The sequence below is a fragment of the Delphinus delphis genome, chromosome 11, assembly GCF_949987515.2.
Source record: "Delphinus delphis chromosome 11, mDelDel1.2, whole genome shotgun sequence".
NCBI lineage: Eukaryota > Metazoa > Chordata > Mammalia > Artiodactyla > Delphinidae > Delphinus > Delphinus delphis.
The window spans coordinates 53257240-53274825 of record NC_082693.1 but is presented as its reverse complement, the minus strand read 5'-3'; the positions used below and the strand labels follow the sequence as shown (position 1 = coordinate 53274825).

The following is a 17586-nucleotide window of genomic DNA, read 5'->3' as shown; positions in this document are numbered from 1 at the left end:
ATGCAATCCCTATCAAACTACCAGTGGCATTTTTCACAGAACTAGAACAAAAAATTTCACAATTTGTAGGGAAACACGAAAGACCCCGAATAGCCAAAGCAATCTTGAGAACGAAAAACGGAGCTGGAGGAATCAGGCTCCCTGACTTCAGCCTCTACTACAAAGCTACAGTAATCAAGACAGTATGCTACTAGCACAAAAACAGAAAGACAGATCAATGGAACAGGATAGAAAGCCCAGAGATAAACCCACGCACATATGGTCACCTTATCTTTGATAAAGGAGGCAGGAATGTACAGTGGAGAAAGGACAGCCTCTTCAATAAGTGGTGCTGGGAAAACTGGACAGGTACACGTAAAAGTATGAGATTTGATCACTCCCTAACACCATACACAAAAATAAGCTCAAAATGGAGTAAAGACCTAAATGTAAGGCCAGAAACTATCAAACTCTTAGAGGAAAACACAGGCAGAACACTCTATGAAAATCACAGCAAGACCCTTTTTGACCCACCTCCTAGAGAAATGGTAATAAAAACAAAACTAAACAAATGGGACCTAATGAATCTTCAAAGCTTTCGCACAGCAAAGGAAACCATAAACAAGACCAAAAGACAACCCTCAGAATGGGAGAAAATATTTGCAAATGAAGCAACTGACGAAGGATTAATTTCCAAAATTTATAAGCAGCTCATGCAGCTCAGTAACGAAAAAACAAACAACCCAATCCAAAAATGGGCAGAAGACCTAAACAGACATTTCTCCAAAGAAGACATACAGATTGCCAACAAACACATGAAAGAATGCTCAACATCATTAATCGTTAGAGAAATGCAAATCAAAACTACAATGAGATATCATCTCACACCAGTCAGAATGGCCATCATCAAAAAATCTAGAAACAATAAATGCTGGAGAGGGTGTGGAGAAAAGGGAACCCTCTTGCTGGTGGGAATGTGAATTGGTACAGCCACTATGGAGAACAGTATGGAGGTTCCTTAAAAAGCTACAAATAGAACTACCATATGACCCAGCAATCCCACTACTGGGCATATACCCTGAGAAAACCATAATTCAAAAAGAGTCATGTACCAAAATGGTCATTGCAGCTCTATTTACAATAGCCCAGAGATGGAAACAACCTAAGTGTCCATCATCGGATGAATGGATAAAGATGTGGCACATATATACAATGGAATATTACTCAGCCATAAAAAGAAACAAAATCGAGCTATTTGTAATGAGGTGGATAGACCTAGAGTCTGTCATACAGAGTGAAGTAAGTCTGTAAGAGAAAGACAAATACCGTATGCTAACACATATATATGGAATTTAAGAAAAAAAAATGTCATGAAGAACCTAGGGTTAACACAGGAATGAAGACACAGACCTACTACAGAATGGACTTGAGGATATGGGGAGGGGGAAGGGTAAGCTGTGACAAAGTGAGAGAGAGGCATGGACATATATACACTACCAAATGTAAGGTAGATAGCTAGTGGGAAGCAGCCGCATACCACAGGGAGATCAGCTCGGTGCTTTGTGACCGCCTAGAGGGGTGGGATAGGGAGGGTGGGAGGGAGGGCGACGCAAGAGGGAAGCGATATGGGAACATATGTATATGTATAACTGATTCACTTTGTTATGAAGCAGAAACTAACACACGATTGTAAAGCAATTATACTCTAATAAAGATGTAAATAAAGATGTAAATAAATAAAAAATAAATTTAAAAAAAAGAAAGAAGAAAAATAAACAGAAATGTTGGAGAAATCCAAGAACAGCGCAATCCAAATGGATGGAAATGATGATAAGAGACATGGCATATATGCAGAGACCTAATGTGAAACAATACAAATTGGGATTTGAAATAAAAGGAATTCCAAAAATGAATTTAAAGACTTGTAGCTTCTAAAATGGCAAAATAGCTTTGTTGGACTAAACCTCCTGCAGATAACAATTACAAAATCTCTAAAACTCTATTTTAGAAAACAATTTGAATGCATAATGATGGAACTAAAAACAGATGGGAAAAAGTGTCTACCTAGAATTCCATATTCCATGAAATCACCCTTTAAAAATGTAGAATAATAAAAATTTATATTAAAAACAACTTCAGATAAAAGCTGAGACTACATGGCAACCAGACCTATACTACAGAAATTGCCAAGGGAAGTTCTTTAGGCTAAAGGTAAATTAAACCAAATGATAACTCAGATTTACAGAAAGGAATAAAGATCACCAGAAATGGTAAATGTGTGTATACCTAAAAGGCTACATTTAAGAGACTATATATTTTTTCTCACAACTATCAATAATACTGTATTATGGACACACACACACAAATTTAAAAAATAATAGTAGCAGATAGCCAGGAGGAAGGTAAATGGAAAAATGTTATTTCAAGGTTTATATAATTTATATCAAGTGGTACAATATTAACTTTTAAGACTGTGGTAAATTTAAGATGCAATTTATAATCCATAGCCTAGAGTGACAATTTTTAAAATAACACAAAGATGATGTATCTGAAAAGTCAACAGACGAAATCAAAATTAAATATTATAAAACAAGACACTTCCCAACTTTTGGTTTCAGGAACCCTTTTAACAGTTTGAAAATCAATGAAGACCCCAAAGAATTTTTCTTTATGTGGGCTGTATGTATCTGTCAATGCTTACCACATTAAAAATTAAAAGTAACAATAATAAAGGCACATGTTAACATAAATTTAACATTTTAAAGGAAAAACTATATTTTCCAAAAAACAAAAAATGAGAAAAACAGCTGTTTCACATTTTTGCAAATTAATGTTTGGGCTTAAAATAACTGGATTCTCACATCTGCTTTTGCATTCAATTTTTTGTGATATAATGTGTCATGTAGCCTGTGGAAATTATACCGTATACTTATGGGAAAATGAGCAAATTATACCGTATACTTATGGGAAAATGAGCATCAAAGGGTGAATAACACCTTAGTATCATTCATATTACAGTTTTGAACTTTCGTGGTCACAGATGTCCCAGGGACCCCCAAATCAAACTTTGAGAACTGCTGCTATAAAATATTTGATTAACCCAAAAGAAGGCATGAAAAAAAACAATTAAAAACAAACTCCCCCCAAAAAAACACACAACAAAAGAAACAAATGGAAAAAAAAAAAGTAAAATGGCACACCTAAATCTAACTATATCAATACTTAACAATAAACAACAATGGACTAAAACACTCATATCAAAGGGAAGAAATTATGAAACTGAATAGAAGAAAAAAAAGCAAGACCTAACCATCTGCTGTCTACAAGACGCATAATTTTAAAACACAGGACTTCCCTGGTGGCACAAAGGTTAAGAATCCTCCTGCCAATGCAGGGGACACGGGTTCGATCCCTGGTCCGGGAAGATCCCACATGCCACGGAGCAACTAAACCCGTGCGCCACAACCACCGAGCCTGCGCTCTACAGCCCGTGAGCCACAGCTACTGAGCCCGCGTGCCACAACTACTGAAGCCCGCACACCTAGAGCCGGTGCTCCACAACAAGGGAAGCCACCACAATAAGAAGCCGGTGCACAACAATGAAGAGTAGCCCCCACTCGCCTCAACTAGAGAAAGCCCACGCGAGCAGCAACAAAGACCCAATGCAGCCAAAAAATAAACAAATACAAATAAAAACAGATTAAAAACTGAAATAGAGAAAGATACACTAATCTTAAAAAAAACTGGAGCAGCTATATGAACATAAGAAAAAATATATTCCAAGAAAAAATATATTCCAAATGTATTTACAAAGAAACATTTTATACTCATAAAAACATCAAACATTAGGAAGACATAATTATAAATGCGTATGCCCCTAATCATACTTTAAAATACATGAAGCAAAAATTGGCATTAAAGAGAAAAACAGATAAACTGACAATTATAGTTGGAAATTTTAACACTCCTTTCTCAGTATTTAATATTAAGAAAAGAAAAAACAATCACAAAGGATATAAATCTGAACAACACTATCAGCTACCCTGACCTAACATTTATAATATACCATACCCAACTACTGTAGAATACGCTTTCAAGTGGACAGGGAACATCCTCATCCACGAAGACCTATCATATGCTGAACCATAAAACCAATCTCAATGAGGAGACAAAAGAAACCAAAACAAATAAACCTCCCTGAAACCTTAAAGAGTATGGTTCTCTGACCATATGCAATTAAATTAGAAACCATTAAAGATAAAAATAAAGATCTAGATAGTCTCCAAATATTTGAAAATTGCTTCTAATCACAATGGAGATTAAAAATATTTCAAACCGAATAATAAAAATACCACAATTTACTTAGAGAATATATACCTTTAAATGTTTAAGAATTAGAAAGGAAAAAAATGAGTGGAAAGAAAGGAATAATAAAAGAGAAGCAATCAGTTAAATAAGGCAACAGACAATAGGGAAAATAACAAACCCTAAAGTCAGTTCTTTGATAAGATTAGTAAAGTTGGTAAATCCCTGATTAAATGAATTGAGGGGGGAAAAAAAGAGAAATCACAAATTACCAAAATCAGGATCGAAAGAGGGGGATATTCACTGATGACGATTGTTTAGACAGACTATCCCCAGGAATCAACAAAAACTACTGTAATAATTAAGAGATAGTACGGTTTGCAGTTACGAGATTCAGTATTGTTAATTGTTGATTCTCTCCAAATATTTCTATAGCTTCAACACAATCTCAATCAAAATTTGAGCAAGCTTACTTTTAAAACAGAAACTAACATTCTAAAGTTTACATGGAAATACAGAGAACTTAAAAAATCAAAATACTCTTGAGAAAAGAATGAAGCTAGAGAACTTACACTACCTTACTTCAGACTTCTATAGATCTACACCAGTGTTTCTCAACCAGGGGTGACTTCTGCCCTTCCACAGACATTTGGCAAAGTCTGGAGACATTTTTGGTTGTTCCTACTGGAGGATGAAGGAATGCTACTGGCAAAAATAGTGGGTAAATGCTCAGATACTGCTAAACATCCAACAACACACGCAATACACAAGATACCTCGCCATAACAAAGAATTATCTGGCCCCAAAACTCAACAGTGCCAAGCCTGAAAAAGCCTGAGCTATGCTAATAAAACTGTATGGTACTGGCATTAGAACAGACAAATAGATCGGTGGAACAGAATAGTCTAGAAATAGACTTACACTTTTATAGTCAACTGACTTTGACAGAGATGTCAAAGCAATTCAGTACCGAAACGAAGATGTTTTCAATAAATTGGTACTTCAACAACTGTATTTCCATATAGAAAAAAAAACAGCTCAATTCCTACTTCACAAAAATTAATTCTAGATCACAGGACTAAAAATAAAAGCTGAAACTACAAAGCTTTTAGATGAAAACACAAGAGAAAAATCTTTGCAACATAAAAGATTTCTTCAGCACAGAAAGCAATAACCATGAAGGTTGAAATTAATTTATAAATTAAATCAAACTAAACTAAATTTTAAAATAAATTAAAAACTTAAGATCATCAAATTGGGAGAAAATACTATAAGACATATATGTGCCAAAGGACCTATATCCAGAATATATGAACTCCTATAATTCAATAGTAAAAAGACAGCCTCAATTTTAAAAACAGGGAAAAGTCCACAAAAAAATAAATAAATGGCCAATAGACAAAATGACATTAGACATCATTAGTCATCAGGGTAATGTAAATTAAAACTACACCTATACACCAACTGGAATAGCTAAAATTAAGGAGTGACACAACCGGGATTTTCTTGGTGGTCCAGTGGTTAAGACTACAGGCTTCCACGCCTGGTAGGGGAACTAAGATCCCGCATGCCGCGGCCCAAAAAAAAAAAGAAGAGTGACACAACCAACTGCTGATGATAATGTGGAACAACTGGTACTTTCACGTAAAATGGTAAAAATACTTTGGCAAACAATTCCACAGTTTCTTAAAAATCTAAATGGACAAAAGCAATTTCATTCTTCCTAAGAAATAAAGACACATGTCCTGAAAAGGACTCACACAAGAATGTTCACTGTCTCTTTATTCACAATAGCCTAATACATCCAACATAAAACCAATTAAAGGTGAACAATGTTGACCTTAAGTAGGGAAGTTGTGAGGTAAGGACACAATTTTCTTTTTCAAATGGTTATCCAGTGTTTTGAAAAAAGGTCCAGCTTTTCTCATGATGCCACCAACTGCATCATGTAACGAGTATTTTCCATTCTGTTTTACACTACTGGTCTATTAATGCCTCACTACCTCACTGCTTTCATTTTAGATAAACGTAATAGTATGTTTTCGTATCTAGTAGGGCTAGCCAACACACCTCCAACTCCAGAAATTTTCAGGGAATTTTTTGTCTATCTTGAGCAAATACCCTGTCCCTCTTCTCCCTTCCACGAAAATATACTTTAGAATCAACTTGTCTAGCTTGTGGGAAAAACTTACTGATTTTTAGAATTAAGTTAGCATTAAAATAACCCGGAGAGAACTGACAACCCTGTTGAGTTATCCTATCCAAGGACCTGAGATGTCTTTCCATTGGTTCCAAGTACATTTTTCTGAGAGTATGTTTTTGTTATTGGTCAAGAGTAAAGTTTTTCTTCTATAAAAGAAAGTTTTTAAAAAGAAAATTGTAACCTTACCTTAAACCATGCAACACCCCCACCCAAGGTCACCACTGTAACATTTCTTGTCACATTTATTGCTAGGCATTTTGTCTTTCTGTTACTATAATAAATGGACATTTGTTTCCATATCTTCTAACTGGTTATTTGCTTATGTGAAGGCTACTTATTTTTGTTCATTAATTTTACATCCAGTTCCTTCATTGAATTCTTACTGTTTACATTATTCTTTTCTTCCTCTGATCTATTAACATGATAGAATAAAAATATTAATAAAGCACATAATATTAAACTGTCCTTATACTCTTGGGATGAATGAACCTCACTTGGTCAAAGTATATTATACTTAATGTATTGTTGGATTTTATTTTGAACATTTAAATGAAACTGGTGTGTAGTTTTCTTTTTTAGTGTTGTATTTAGTCAGAATTTATCATCAGTATTTGGTTTAAAAATAAGACTGGAAAGTTTTCATACTTTATGTTCTGAAATAGTTCAAAAACTATCTATACTGGAATTATCTGCTCTTCGAGGTTTCAAAGAGTTGTGTGAAAGATTTCTGGGCATGAGTTTCTTTTGGGTGATGAGTTCTTTGATAAATTTTCCAATTTCTATCTATTAGGATTTTCCCTCCTCCAAGAATCAGTTCTTGGGTTTTATCACCTAATATATTACTTTTGTTAATATCTTAATTCCTTTCTTATTTTCCTGAATATACATCATTTTCCCCCCAACCTGTTAAATTTTAAGTATAAAAGATCATCAAAAGCTCAAACGATCAGGTTTCTAACAAGATTCATACTCAAGTGAATAAAGACCTGTGTACCTCTCACCTCTCAATCTGGGACAAAGCCTACATTTTATTATCATTTTTAAAGGCTGCTTATTGCTCAGCACATAATTTGAACCAAACAATTTTGTTTATTAATAAGCACATGGCAAAAGAAACAAAAGATGAAAAATAATTATTTAAGTAAAACTAGACTCATTCGCATTATTCTGCAATTTACCATTTTTTGAAGACCCATTTGATTTTAAACTTGCTAATGTTCCAAGTTAAAGAAAGTTGTACTACATGTCTAGAAATTCTATGCTGACCAATGATTTCTCATACTTTTGCCTCTTTTTACAGAGGATATGTAAAAGCTTAGCCTAAAATAAATGTAAAACCTTTATAAGAAAATCCAACAAAGGTAATGAGACAATACTTTATTTAAATTGATACCAGATATTATATGCCATACAAAATGACATAAAATTCTATAATTTAATTTTTATATGAAACCAGAAGTTATACTTACTAATAACTTACTTATAAATTTTTAAGGGTTTCTAATGTTTGGTATGCATAAATTAAATAGATGCACTAATACAATTTACCAAGAACTCAAATTCTGTATCTTTAACTAAGAATAAGAGTCCAGTGGTCAATATCACACCTAACAAGATGCTGTCAATGCACCATACACACAAAGGTAACTGGAATTCTCAATTTTTAGGAGATTCTTTGTAACTACTGTATCATCAGTGTCAATTAAACTATGGTTTTAACTGTTGTTATCCTTTATCAAGTCTTATTTTTTACTTCCTTGTCATTGGTTCTTAAAACCACCCCTCCTCCCCGGAATACAGAGATGGATAGGCCTTTTAACCTAGCTAAAAAACCTGGCCAAACAAGTAAGAGAATTACTCTTTCTGGAGTTTCCTACATGTATTTCATAAAAATTAAAATAACATGTCCAGCCAATACAGAAACTACATATAAGGAAATGTGTCTCATGTACCAAGTACAAATACTAAACCAAATCACCTACAAATTCTAAAGAAAAACTCCAGAAAGACATAGTACAAGACTAAGATAATCTACCAGTTATTACACTGAATTTTTTAAAGGAAAGTGAAGGCGGTAGGAAGCAAGTAAAAAACAACTTACCATTTGACAGCTAAATTCTGTACCTCTCCATTTTTATCTTCCAGTAACTTCAAAATCATTTTCACTACCTTCCTTTCACTATCATCATCCAACTTGATGGAATCTTTCTGCAGTTCTGTCATCAAATCATTTGTAGCCATAAACCTGTCAAAAAATTAAAATTTGTTGGTAATTAAAAATTTTTAAGCACTAATTAAAAAAATCACAGTTTTCAAATCCAATGCTATCATTCATATCTAAGTCCTGATCTAGTCTTCTAAACAAGGTATCATTGGCTAAAATTATTTTCCCCGGGTTAGTGTTGATTTCAAATTTACTGACCGGACCTTCAATGAATGCTCTTTCATTCTAATAAAGTTGACCACTGAACAACGTGGCGGTCAAGGGGGTCACCCTCCCCCCACCTCGCTAAAAATCCATGTATAACTTTACAGTCACCGTCCACATCTGCACTTCTGCATCTGCAGATTCAACTGACCACAGATCGTGTAGTACATGTAGTACATATTTATTGAAAAAATTTCCCATATAAGTGAACCCGTGCAGATCAAACCCATTGTTCAGGGGTCAGCTGTAATTGCATCACTGCTTTTAGGGGAAGAAAAGCTCCTCTTTACTTTTTCGTTGCATGTGATTTGAATTTTATCTAGGAAGTCTTTAACTAACATTAAGAATACCTTCCCGTGTAATACTGTTGTGTTGTTGGATTGGGAGTTACATATTACAAATCACTGGGAAAATTCCAAAATGCAAATTCTCACCTCCACCCCAACTCCCACAACCAGGATCAAATGTATTTTCAAAACGATGAAGAGGTGATTCCAAAAGTTATTCCAACAGACATACAGCCCCCTTTCCTTAAGAACCACTACCAAAGGACAAAGTTTTAAACTATGCGCAAGCACAATTCTTATCAAGTCTTATTAAACTGCTTATAAAGAAAAGCATATGTTCAAATTGGGATAATACAAGGTAAATTAAGCATGGGCCTTTTAAAAATTAACATCGTTCTTCTAATTGGAAGCCCCTCCCCATTTTATATGATGACAAAATGAAATTAAAACCACACAATATTCTAGAAAGTTAAAAGAACAACTGAATAGAACACTAATGCAGGCACTTCTACACACAAAGCATGAAAAGCACCTTAAGTATTTTACTTAGATAAAATCCATTAAACAACCATACCAGTTAGGACCTCTAAGAACCCCTGAAATGTTAATCATCTGGTTGAAGAGAAAACATAGTGATCATCAATTTAAGTAAAAAAGCATGTAATCCCAATAAAAAAAAAAGTTACTTTATAGTTCTGAAGAAACTATACTGGTACACAGATTCCTTCCTTTATTTACCATTTATTTATTCACTGCCTGTTATGATGCTACAAAGGCTGGACTATGAGCAAAGAACAGATAAGACGTAAGTCTTGACTCCTAGCCTCAGAGAGCTTATACTCTAATAAACAAGTCTACTGATTTTCAAAAATCAATAATTAACAGTTAAACATTTTTTGAAAGTTGAAATGAGCACCGGCAAAATTAGCAATAGCTAATATTTTTTAAACTCAGAAAACCTGGATTGAGATAGTATGAGGTTATAAGAAGAACTACTTTTTAATTGTGACCCTGAAACCAGAAAGTTCCTTCTGTTCATGTGTTAAAAGGTTTGCACTATAAATTTTATAAGGAAATTGACCAGTTTGAAAGCTGTCTATGGAAGATTCAAAAGTCAATTTGTAAAACGTCTCTTAGGCATTTACTGCTTTAGGTATGGGTCTAAGGGCTGAGATGATAAATTTATACTCAGTCCCCTCTTAACTTATTCATCTAACACAGCAGACAGGTAAATGGAATAATCTCACACAAATTTTCTAAAACACTCAAGGGTGTTTGGCAAGGATCACACCAAAGAACCGATAGTTAGTTTGGATCTCAAAGGATTACCAAGGCTTGCATGAGGAAAGCTGGTTCGGGATTTTAAATGTATTTGTGTGCATGGTGGTGGTGGTGGTGAGGAGCATAATACCTCAGAGTGAAGCAATTCAGTGTGTCTGAGGCACAGGGAAATAGAAACCTAACAGGAAGATGGAAATGTAGGCTGAGGTCAAGATGGGAAAGGTTGTATATACTCATTCACTATGTACTGAGAACCTTTTATTTGTCAGTTACTGTGCTAGGTACTATGGATACAAGGGCTGGCAAAAGCAAACACAGTTGTTTCCTGCTATCTTGGAACTTACATAACAGCTGAATAGAGGCATACTGATTTTTTAAAACTACATACATGAGTACTTACATATGTAGTTATGAACTGAGATAAATGCTATGAGGGAAAGGAATATGGCATAAAGAAAAGATAATGGGATAACAAAGTAACATGACCTAGACTGGAATGAAAGTTGTGTATCAGGGAAGACTGAGATCCTAAGCATGAGAAGGAAACTGTGTGTGGGGGGTGGGGAGGTTATGGCCAAGTAGGCAGGGGCCAAAAGATTAAAGACATTTGAAGATCTTACTAGGATTCTAGTCTTTATTCTAAAAGTGATGGGAGGATGGTTCTGAAGAACCTAGGGACAGGACAAGAATAAAGACGCAGCCGCAGAGAATGGACTTGAGGACACAGGGAGGGGGAAGGGTAAGCTGGGACGAAGTGAGAGAGTAGCATTGACATATATACACTACCAAATGCAAAACAGCTAGTGGGAAGCAGCCACATAGCACAGGGAGATCAGCTTGGTGCTTTGTGACCACCTAGAGGGGTGGGATAGGAAGGGCGGGAGGGAGACGCAAGAGGAAGGGGATATGGGGATATATGTATATGTATAGCTGATTTACTTTGTTATAAAGCAGAAACTAACACATCACTGTAAAGCAATTATACTCCAATAAAGATGTTTTAAAATAAATAAATAAATAAAAGTGATGGGAGGAACCTCCCTGGCAGTCCAGTGGTTAACACTCCATGCTTCCAATGCAGAGGGAGCAGGTTCGATCCCTGGTCTGGGATCTAAGATCTCACACGCTGCACAGCGTGGCCAGACAATTTTTTAAAATTAAAAAATAATAATGATAAAATAAAAGTGATGGAAAGCTACTCATCTGAGGTAGAGATGGGGAGTAAATGGAATGATCAGATTTACATTTCAGAAGTATTACTCCATCTACACTGTGGAAAACAGTTTGAGAGAACCAAACTTCATTTAGCAGACTGGATAGAGAACAGTTACGAGAGCTATGCAGCAGTCTAAGTGAGAAATGATGGTAGCCAGAATTAGGGTTATGACAATAAATGGAGACGGAAAAAATGTACACACAGTCAGTTCTCATTATTAGCAGAGTAAAATTTGTTGTAACCCCCAAATCAATTCTCCAGCGCTTTCAAGACATTTGCAGACATGCGAAGAACCAGGAAATATTTGAATCACCCAAAGCACACATTCTGCACACACTCCCAGCTGACACTGCACCAGGTGACACTCTGCCTATTTCAGCTCTCATACTGTAAACAAGCATCCTCTTCTCAGTCTATCTGGAGCCATGTGTTTTTTTTCGTTTTTTTTTTTTTTTTGCATGTTTGTGCTTTCTGTTGGTAATTTTGCTGTTTAAAATGACCCCCAAGCATGGTGTTGAAGTGCTATCTAGTGTTCCTAAATACAAGAAGGCCATGATGTGTCTTCCAGAAAAAGTACATGTTAGATAAGTAACTACCGTGAATAATATAATGAGAACAAACCCTATTTGAGATTTACAAGGTTAAAGTTTGTAGGTCTTTGAAATGGATTAGATATGGGGATGGTAAAGGATGAGTTAGGAAAAGGACAAAGAAGTAGAAGGGAAACCACAGGACTTGGGTGTTATAGTCAGTATACATTCTGTCCAGTCTTAGTGTTATTGAATAACCACTGTCACACATTAGACGGTTCAACCATTCATCTTACAACACAGGAAGAGAGATTTAACAAGCCTGGTTCAACTACAGACTATACTGAATGGCCACTCCTCTGATCCTAATCAGCAAAATCCCAACCAAATTGAAGACATCAACAACATATGCACCCAACACAGGAGTACCTCAATACATAAGGCAACTGCTAACAGCTATAAACAGCTAACTAATATAACTAACAGCTAACTAATATAACTGCTAACAGCTATAAAAGAGGAAATTGACAGTAACACAATAATAGTGGGAGACTTTAACACCTCACTTGGCCAAAAGTAAGGACTGCCGGGGGCGGGGGGCGGGGGTGACCCAGCAGCCCCTACAGTCCAGGAACTGTTCTAAGGCTCATACCTAAACTTCAATGATAACATCCAAATGAATAACCCAAACAGATCTGATGCTTTCAGGGAAAGCATATGTTTTTCCTGGGCATAAACACACAGAACATCCATTTCAGGTAAGTTCACTTAGCAACATAAAATACCAAACATCCTCCTAACTAAATGAGTGACTGCTACTTCTTTACCAATTATAGCTTTCCCTCTGCTTTACTATGCCCTCCTTATAACATTTATTAAGATGTCAAATGACAGAATTACCCCTTTCTGACATTCACAAAAAGATAGACAAGATGAAAAGGCAGAGGGCTATGTACCAGATGAAGGAACAAGATAAAAACCCCAGAAAAACAACTAAATGAAGTGGAGATAGAAAGAAAGAGAATTCAGAATGATAGTGAAGATGATCCAGGACTTTGGAAAAACAATGGAGGCAAAGATCGAGAAGATGCAAGAAATATTTAACAAAGACCTAGAAGAATTAAACGAACAAACAGAGATGAACAACACAATAACTGAAGTGAAAACTACACTAGAAGGAATCAATAGCAGAATAACTGAGGCAGAAGAACGGATAAGTGACCTGGAAGACAGAATGGTGGAATCCACTGCTGCAGAACAGAATAAAGAAAAAAGAATGAAAAGAAATGAAGACAGCCTAAGAGACCTCTGGGACAACATTAAATGCAACAACATTCACATTATAGGGGTCCCAGAAGGAGAAAAGAGAGAGAAAGGACCTGAGAAAATATTTAAAGAGATTACAGTCGAAAACTTCCCTAACATGGGAAAGGAAATAGCCACCCAAGTCCAGGAAGCAACACTGAGTCCCATACAGGAGAAACACGCAGAGACACATAGTAATCAAACTGGCAAAAATTAAAGACAAAGAAAAATTACTTAAAGCAGCAAGGGGAAAACGACAAACATACAAGGGAACTCCCATAAGGTTAACAGCTGATTTCTCAGCAGAAACTCTACAAGCCAGAGGGAGTGGCATGATATACTTAAAGTGATGAAAGGGAAGAACCTACAACCAAGATTACTCAACGAAGCAAGGATTTCATTCAGATTTGATGAAGAAATCAAAAGCTTTACAGACACGCAAAAGCTAAGAGAATTCAGCACCACCAAACCAGCTCTACAACAAATACTAAAGGAACGTCTCTAAGTGGGAAATACAAGAGAAGAAAAGGACCTACAAAAACAAACCCAAAACAATTAGGAAAATGGTCATAGGAACATACATATTGATAATTACCTTAAGTGTGAATGGATTAAATGCTCCAACCAAAATACACAGGCTTGCTGAATGGATACAAAAACAAGACCCATATATATGCTGTCTAAAAGAGACCCACTTCAGACCTAGGGACACACACAGACTGAAAGTGAGGGGATGGAAAAAGACATTCCATGCAAATGGAAATCAAAAGAAAGCTGGAGTAGCTATACTCACATCAGAAAAAATAGACTTTAAAATAAAGGATGTTACAAGAGACAAAGAAGGACACTACATAATGATCAAGGGATCAATCCAAGAAGAAGACATAACAATTATAAATATATATGCACCCAACACAGGAGTACCTCAATACATAAGGCAACTGCTAACAGCTATAAAAGAGGAAATTGACAGTAACACAATAATAGTGGGAGACTTTAACACCTCACTTACACCAATGGACAGATCATCCAAAATGAAAATAAATAAGCAAATACAAGCTTTAAATAACACGTTGAACAAGATGGATTTAATTGATATTTATAGGTCATTCCCTCCAAAAACAGCAGATTACACTTTCTTCTCAAGTGCACACGGAACATTCTCCAGGATAGATCACATCTTGGGTCACAAAACAAGCCTCAGTAAATTTAAGAATATTGAAATCATATCAAGCATCTTTTCTGACCACAACACTATGAGATTAGAAATGAACTACAGGGAAAAAAACATTAAAAACACAAACACATGGAGGCTAAACAATACATTACTAAATAACCAAGAGATCACTGAAGAAATCAAAGAGGAAGTCAAAAAATACCTAGAGACAAATGACGATGAAAACACGACGATCCAACTGGGATGCAGCAAAAGGAGTTCTAAGAGGGAAGTTTATAGCTATACAAGCCTACCTCAAGAAACAAGAAATATCTCAAATAAAAAATCTAACCTTACACCTAAAGGAACTAGAGAAAGAAGAACAAACAAACCCAAAAGTTAGCAGAAGGAAAGAAATCATAAAGATCAGAGCAGAAATAAATGAAATACAAAGAAAACAATAGCAAAGATCAAAAAAACTAAAAGCTGGTTCTTTGAGAATATAAACAAAATTGATAAACCATTAGCTAGACTCATCAAGAAAATAAGGGAGAAGACTCAAATCAATAAAATTAGAAATGAAAAAGGAGAAGTTACAACAGACACCGCAGAAATACAAAGCATCCTAAGAGACTACTACAAGCAGCTCCATGCCAATAAAATGGACAACCTGGAAGAAATGGACAAATTCTTAGAAAGGTATAACATTCCAAGACTGAACCAGGAAGAAATAGAGAATATGAACAGACCAATCACAGGTAATGAAATTGAAACTGTGATTAAAAGTCTTCCAACAAACAAAAGTCCAGGACCAGATGGCTTCACAGGGGAATTCTATCAAACATTTAGAGAAGAGCTAACACCTATCCTTCTCAAACTCCTCCAAAAAATTGCCGAGAAAGGAATACTCCCAAACTCATTCTATGAGGCCACCATCACCCTAACACCAAAACCAGACAAAGATACCACAAAAAAAGAAAATTACAGACCAATATCACTGATGAATATAGATGCAAAAATCCTCAACAAGGGCTTCTCTAGTGGCGCAGTGGTTGAGAGTCCGCTTGCCGATACAAGGGACACGGGTTGTGCCCCGGTCTGGGAAGATCCCACATGCCGCAGAGTGGCTGAGCCCGTGAGCCATGGCCGCTGAGCCTGCGCATCCGGAGGCTGTGCTCCGCAACAGGAGAGGCCACGACAGTGAGAGGCCCGCGCATTGCAAAAACAAAACGAAACAAAAAAGCCAAAATCCTCAACAAAACACTAGCAAACAGAATCCAACAACACATTAAAAGGATCATATACCATGATCAAGTGGGATTTATACCAGGGATGCAAGGATTCTTCAATATACACAAATCAATCAATGTGATACATCATATTAACATTTTGAAGAATAAAAACCATATGATCATCTCAAAAGATGCAGAAAAAGCTTTTAACAAAATTCAACACCCATTTATGATAAAAACTCTCCAGAAAGTGGGCATAGAGGGAACGTACCTCAACATAGCAAAAGCCATATACAACAAACCCACAGGAAACATTCTCAATGGAGAAAAACTGAAAGCATTTCCTCTAAGATCAGGAACAAGACAAGGATGTCCACTCTCACCACTATTATTCAACATAGTCTTGGAAGTCCTAGCCACGGCAATCAAAGAAGAAAAAGAAATAAAAGGAATACAAATTGGAAAAGAAAAAGTAAAACTGTCACTGTTTGCAGATGACATGATACTATAAATAGAGAATCCTAAAACTGCCACCAGAAAACTACTACAGCTAATCAATGAATTTGGTAAAGTTGCAGGATACAAAATTAATGCACAGAAATCTCTGGCATTCCTATACACTAAGGATGAAAAATCTGAAAGAGAAATTAAGCAAACACTCCCATTTACCATTGCAACAAAAAGAATAAAATACCTAGGAATAAACGTACCTAGGAGACAAAAGACCTGTATGCAGAAAACTATAAGACAGCGATGAAAGAAATTAAAGATGATACAAATAGATGGAGAGATATACCATGTTCTTGGATTGGAAGAATCAACATTGTGAAAATGACTCTACTACCCAAAGCAATCTACAGATTCAATGCAATCCCTATCAAACAAACTACCACTGGCATTTTTCACAGAACTAGAACAAAAAATTTCACAATTTGTATGGAAACACAAAAGACCCCAAATAGCCAAAGCAGTCTTGAGGGAATAAAACGGACCTGGAGGAATCAGACTCCCTGACTTCAGACTATATTACAAAGCTACAGTAATCAAGACAATATGATACTGGCACAAAAAGAGAAACATAGATCAGTGGAACAAGATAGAAAGCCCAGATATAAACCCACACACCTATGGTCAACTAATGTATGACAAAGGAGGCAAGGATATACAATGGAGAAAAGACAGTCTCTTCAATAAGTAGTGCTGGGAAAACTGGACAGCTACATGTAAATGAATGAAATTAGAACACTCCCTAACACCATACACAAAATAAACTCAAAATGGATTCCAGACCTCAATGTAAGACCAAACACTATAAAACCCGTAGAGGAAAACATAGGAAGAACACTCTGACATAAATCACAGCAAGATCTTTTTTGATCCACCTCCTAAAGTAATGGAAATGAAAACAAAAATAAACAAATGGGACCTAAATGAAACTTCAAAGCTTTTGCACAGCAAAGAAAACCATAAACAAGACAAAAAGACAACCCTTAGAATGGGAGAAAATATTTGCAAATGAAGCAACTGACAAAGGATTAATCTCCAAAATTTATAAGCAGCTCATGCAGCTCAATATTAAAGAAACAAACAACCCAATCCAAAAATGGGCAGAAGACCTAAATAGACATTTCTCCAAAGAAGACATACAGATGGCCAAGAAGCAC

General features: G+C 35.8%; 1 protein-coding gene across 1 annotated transcript in view; it reads right to left on the bottom strand.

Moving 5' to 3' along the window:
• Positions 1 to 17586, bottom strand: part of CAND1 (cullin associated and neddylation dissociated 1) — a 52173-nt gene that overhangs the window by 20715 nt on the left and 13872 nt on the right. Inside the window, exon 2 of the mRNA XM_060025179.1 lies at positions 8589 to 8732. Within this exon, the coding sequence (XP_059881162.1) occupies positions 8589 to 8732 (144 nt within the window). The remainder of the gene's footprint in view (positions 1 to 8588; positions 8733 to 17586) is intronic.